Source organism: Theropithecus gelada, chromosome 1, assembly GCF_003255815.1.
Source record: "Theropithecus gelada isolate Dixy chromosome 1, Tgel_1.0, whole genome shotgun sequence".
Classification (NCBI taxonomy): Eukaryota; Metazoa; Chordata; class Mammalia; order Primates; family Cercopithecidae; genus Theropithecus; species Theropithecus gelada.
This window is the reverse complement of record NC_037668.1, coordinates 208,138,383-208,144,382: the sequence shown is the minus strand read 5'-3', so window position 1 is coordinate 208,144,382 and position 6,000 is coordinate 208,138,383. Positions and strand designations below refer to the sequence as shown.

The 6,000-nt window shown below is 46.5% G+C and overlaps 1 protein-coding gene across 2 annotated transcripts in view; it reads right to left on the bottom strand.

The window, feature by feature from the left end:
- Nucleotides 1-922: 922 nt before the first annotated feature.
- SLC35F3 (solute carrier family 35 member F3) overlaps nucleotides 923-6,000 on the bottom strand; it is a 404,451-nt gene continuing 399,373 nt past the window's right edge. The window contains exons 7-8 of one of the 2 annotated variants that reach the window (XM_025392151.1): nucleotides 5,229-5,318; nucleotides 923-2,404 (exon numbers count right to left, since the gene is read on the bottom strand). In XM_025392151.1, coding sequence (XP_025247936.1) covers nucleotides 2,169-2,404; nucleotides 5,229-5,318 — 326 coding nt within the window. In that variant the 3' untranslated portion in view covers nucleotides 923-2,168. The remainder of the gene's footprint in view (nucleotides 2,405-5,228; nucleotides 5,319-6,000) is intronic. The other variant, XM_025392161.1, reaches the window with a different exon arrangement.

Here is a 6,000-nt window from a genome sequence, read left to right as displayed (position 1 = left end):
TTTTTGCCCAACGGGAGAATAAGATAAACCTACCTTAAGGCAGGGCTTTCCCACTTTTTCGTGTTCAGGCTTACAAAGGAAATATCTGTTTGTCTCCCTGGGATTTGGAGCCTCAACAGGGTGGTGGAGGTGACTAGCCCAGCATCCTGCTGCCCCAGCTGCCCACTCCCAGACATGCTTGGACACACTGGGTAGGGGAGCTCTCTGCTCTGGATAACAAGATTCTCCAGGTTTAGAGTCCATGTGTCAAGTGGTCCGTGTGGTGCATGGAGTATAGATGCTCTAGGTGTGGGTGATGGGATGAGGTGTACGAAAAAGGCTCTCACTTCCCCTTGGCTCACACCCCTTCCTAGAGTTGGCCCTCTGTAGCCCTAGAATGAGACCCACTGGCTCTCATAGCCCCCGGCATAGCAGCTGCTTGGAACAGCTGCATAATGTTACTGAAGTGGATCAATCAAATTATCCAAAAAGCCAGCATTAGGTTAGGATGCCCGAGGCAGGCAGGCGGCTGTAGGGGCTGAGCTGGAAGACTGGACTGGGGCTGCCGCTCTGGGCGGCACTTAGAGACCAGTGTAAACTGAGCTGCGGATCCTGTTCAGAAGAAAAAGTGAGAAGGAAGCCACAGGCAGGGCTGAGCAGAGGGCAGGTACCTTGAGGGAGAGGGAGAGGAACAGGGAGAAGGAGGGGAGGGAGAGGCTGCCCCAGGACTTAGAGCTTCTGTGAGGCTTTGGGGATGCTTCTGCATTTCATTTTTGCAAAAGTCAATTCTATCGACATTACAGTCTCCTTCCCTTGAGGCAGATGGGCTGGCTTACCCACCTTGAAGGTTCTTAGGGGCAGGTGCAGTTGAGAAAAAGCCAGAACATGGGGAGGACTGCTTTGGGACTGGTGCAGTGGGAAAGAATGGCCACCAAGACAGCACTGAATGCTTCTTTTTCAAATATTTTATTAATCTGTTTGGCCAAACAGGTAATGGAAACTGAGAATAATAATTTGCTAAAAACTTCAGGTCATGAATGCCCCTTTCCCCCAGGAAACAAAAGACTCCATGGTTACAGAATGCACCATTGGGTTATGACAACATTTCAAAATAATGTTTCCATTTCATATGTAACAATGTAAACTTCAAAAATAGTAAACTCTAACCCCTGACCCTCTTTACAGATCTATCACAGATAGAATTTTCTGGCAGACCTAAATTGTGTAAGTAAACAGCCTGGTGCTTAAAAGTTTCATAAAAAGGTTTACAGATTTCAGTAAATAATTTTTCAGTCTTGGTCAGAAGTAAAAGCAGCCAGCAATTCCCCTCCTGCACAAGGTACCTTATATGGGTATTGTACACCCTGGGCCACACTCCGTATACACTGGCCATCAGCTCTGTCATTTTTGTACACAGACATACACATATATAGAGAGTTTTATTTGTTTCTAAAGATTTTTACATCTAAATTATAAGACGGCGCCAGTGACGTATCACATCACCTCGCTTCACATAGGTAAAGACGAAAATTCTGTAGAAGGCACTGTGATTTCTCTTGCACGATCTTACACAGACACATGAGAGCAGGCCAGCCGGGGCTTGGACTTATCTTGTCCTTCCTGGTACCTGGCACAGACCTGTCCTCTGATAGTTTTTGATGTTCATCATCCATTTCTGCCTTGCCTCTTCACATCCCAGACATCCTTCCCTCCCTTCTTCCATCCCTCCATCCATCCATCCAAATAAATTGACAGTTATCTTTTGGTTCATTGAAACTCCTTAAAATTAAGAGTACAGCTCTGGTATAAAACAAAATATGACCTACCATAGCTGAAAAATAATCACAGTGTACAATGTCATGTTCAGTTGCTAAGATTCTAAACACTTGCCCTGACTTGTCAAGAACGTCAGCCATCCAAAACGATCTATGCAGGGATCTTTTAAACCCACTTTACATTCGTTGGAAAAGCACTAAGAGGTTCTTCTTTTCTCTTTTGTATTGAATTGGTACCCTTTAGTGGAAGGTCTGATGTGGAAAAGTGCAAGCAAATTGGACATGCCAATAAATACCATAGAACTTACCGCAGATGACCAAAACTGTACAGGTATGTACACCTTACCCAACTGAGGTTCCTCCCGGCAGGAATAGACCTCCCAGTCATTACCACCGAGTTCTAGAGGAGTGGTGTTAGCGGGCGAAGGAAGGGCGGGCTCTTCTGTTCTTGCTCTGAGGTCCTGAGCTCAGGTCGGCAGCGCCCTCTGCAGGCTCCTCCTTCTTCCTCACTTTGAGGCGGGTGAGCAGCTTGATCAACCACACATCCCACTCCTCTGGCAGGAGCAGGAGGAGAAAACCCAGGCCGATGATGATGATGGCGATGACCCGGACCCCATTGAAGACAATCTGACTGGTGTAGTGATCAATCACTGTGGGAGACAGAGCATGGAGGTTACCCAGCTGCAGGGCTGGGGGCATGTCCCCGGAGAGCGGGCAGGGCCTGGGGGCATCCTCCTCTGCCTGGCAGTGTTGTGGTCTTGCCTGGACCATAGGATTCTCCTCAGTATGATTTTGTTCCAGGTGGGCTGGGGTTACCTCTCGTAAATCACCCTTAACTTTATAAAACCTCTCTGGTATGAGGCCTTGCATTTGTATGTCACCTCCCAAAACTGACTTGGTAGTTCAAACATTGATATATGTGATTAAAAAAAGTGAATGAAGGGCAATTGAGGAGATGAGAGAGAGAGAGAGAGAGATAGATATTACACACACACACACACATTTGACCCTTGAACAACATGGGTTTGAACTGTACAGATCCACTTATATGTAGATTTTCTTCCACCTCTGCCACACCAAGACAGAAAGACCAGCCCCTCCTCTTCCTTCTCCTCCTCAGCCTACTCAATGTGAAGACGACCGTGAAGATGAAGCCCTTTATGATGGCCCACTTCCACTTAACGGGTAGCAAATAGACTTTCTCTTTCTTATGATTTTCTTAATAACATTTTCTTTTCTTCAGCTTTATTGTAAGAGTACAATATATCATACAAATAACACACACGATATATGTGAATCAACTGTTTTTCATCAGTGAGGCTTCTGCTCAATAGTACCCCATTAGTAGTTAAGTTTTTGGGGAACTGACAGTTGTATGTGGATTTTCAACTATTCAGGGGTTGGTGCCCCCACTCTTTCTACATTGTTCAAGGGTCAACTGTATTTTTTTTTTTTTTTTTTTTGAGACAGTGTCTCACTCTGTCATGCAAGCTGGAGTGCAGTGGTGCGATCAGGGCTCACTGCAACCTCTACCTCCCGGGCTCTAGTGATCCTCCCATCCAGCCTCCTGAGTAGCTGGGACTATAGGTGCCACCATGCTTGGCTAATTTTTGTTATTATTATTACTGTTTTGTAGAGATGGGGTTTTGTCATGTTGCTCAGGCTGGTGTAGAACTCCTGGGCTCAAGCGATCGTCCCACCTTGGCCTCCCAAAGTGCTAGGATTACAGGCGTGAGCTCCCGTGCCTGGTCCGTATTTCAGTTTTTAATATTGGTTAAACATTCTGTTAATTCAGCAGATAAGGAAAACGAACCAGCCAGTCCTGTGAGCAGATGTCAGGGAGAACCCAAAAGCCGGGCAATGACTCTGCTTTGACAAGTGAGATACGCAGCAGGTTCCCCGGCTTCTCGCTTCCAATCAAGAGTGGCCTGGGATTCCTTTTTTGGACTCATCATTAAACCTTTTATGTTGCAGGTAAGTAATGAAAAATTATTTTAATTAATCCCTCAAACACCTGGCCATATTGTACACTCAAAGTAAGTTTCTATACAAGACAACTGGAACATGCCTTCTGGAGACAGGAACACGGTGTGACTACAAACTAAAGATGCAAAGAATGTAGGGGGAGAATGGTGACAAGAGATTTTTCAGAAGCCTGCAGTGTCTGGACCATTTTCCTTTTTTACCAGCTGTCTAGGAGCTCAGGTGCTTTCTGCATTTTGAAATGCTGTCTCATTGATTATTTCATCTGGTTGTCACATCAACCGAGGTAGCAAGGGTAGGTATGATTTCTCATTTGCAGGGGAGGCAAGCTAAGGCTCAGAGAGCAAATGAGTTGGGACCACAGATCTCCAGGTGGGCTGTGGTGGTGCTGGGCCCGAGCCCTGTCTCCTGACGCCTCCCCCAGGCCTGGTACTGCCGCCGCTGTGAGGCAGTCCTTCCAGAGGAGTCTGGGCTGTGGTGGGGCAGAGAGGTCCAGGGCCTGTGGAATGGGAGCGGTGGGAAACATGGGGAAAGGCTTGGGAAATTGGGGTGCCTGCAGGCATACTCACCACCACATTGAACAGGATAAGGGTTTGCCATTCCCTTGGGGTTGGGGGTGGCGGTGGTCTTTTAATGGCCTGGAAGTGGCAGGATTTGGGAGGTGGCTTTGGAGGAAGCTGTGCCAGGGACAAAGGAGTGAGTGTTCTGGGGAGGACAGATTCACAGCCCTTTTCTCGCTGAGAGAAGGATGCCTAGGGAGTTCAGGTGTGAGGCTAGGAGGTTCTGGGAAGCAAATCCAAAATTCCCATCCGTGTGAGCCAGGAAAAGGAAGGTGGTGAGGGGCAGGTGAAGACAAGCTTCTGAAAGAGCTGTCAACTGTGTGCGCCTTGGCAACAAGTCCCCAGGGGAAAACAAAGGGCGGTCCCGAGTTCCTGGGCAAAGGACATTCCCTCCCTGTCTTCCTGGAGGTCAGGGAAAATCACATTCATGCTTCTTCAGCTTGTCAGCGTGAATCTACCTCATGCCTTGAGCAAATTTTCTCCCCCAGAAAGTTACCTGCAAAAGTTACATTTTTTTCTGCTACATAATTGCCTACATTTTTTAATAATGCTGATGAGATTCATTTCTGCTCCCCATACCAGTTAGATCCAGATGGCTTTAGACTTACTGTATCTTGAAGTGGTATGTGAAAATCAGCCCATTATGGAGAAAATATTGCATATATAACGACTATTAACATTTCACCTAAATGCTTTTATTTATTTATTTATTTTTGGCAGATGGTTAAACACGCATTCTATAGGAGACACAGCAAGAATATATGTAAGTATGTATGTGAGAGTATGTGTGTGTATGAGTGTGTGTGTATGCATGAGTGTGTATGTGTGTGCATGTGTGAGTGTGTATGTATGAATGTGTGTATGTGTGTGTATGAGTAGGTGACTGAGTGTGTGTGCTTATGTGCAGATATAGAAAGCCGCATAGAGTTACCTGCATTCACAGGTACGCTGAGGACGATTCCAAGAGACATCAGAGTGGGATATGTAACAGCAATTCCAAAATTTAATACAATATTGAATGCTGAAATAAAGAATGTAAATAACGAGTGTTATTCACGACTGCTCTGTACTTTACCTCCCTGCTGGCCTATCTGACCCAGGTTTCGCTGATGGGGCTGGAGTCATAGGAGTTACAATGACCCTTTGCTCTGATTCAGTGAACTCAGAGTTCCTCTGGGGGTTCCAGGACTTGGGACCAGGAGCAGACACTCTGAGTACTCAGCCCCTCTGTTCCCTGATTTTGAAGAAGGGAAATAAGTTTGGAAATGGTAACCATTGAGAAGGTGACTGGGACCATCTTACCAGTTTTGCTTTTCTCTGCTGCTGGCAATGAACAGGAGCTCTGGGAATTTTTTTTTTTTTTTTTTTGGTGAGGCACGGTCTTGCACTATCACCCAGGCTGGAGTGTAGCACACTGTGGTGCAATCACAGCTCACTGCAGCCTCAACCCCTCTGCTCAAGTGATCCTCCCCCTTTAGCCTCTTGAGTAGCTGGCACTACAGATGCACACCACTGCACCTGGCTAATTTTTAAATGTTTATTGGAGATGAGGTCTCATCATGTTTCCCAGGCTGTTCTTGAACTCCTGGGCTCAAGCGATCCTCCCGCCTTGGCCTCCCAAAGTGCTGGGATTATAGGCATGAACCATTGTGCCTGGCTGTGTTTTTAGATGGAAATTGGATAAGTCACCTCCTTGGTTGCAT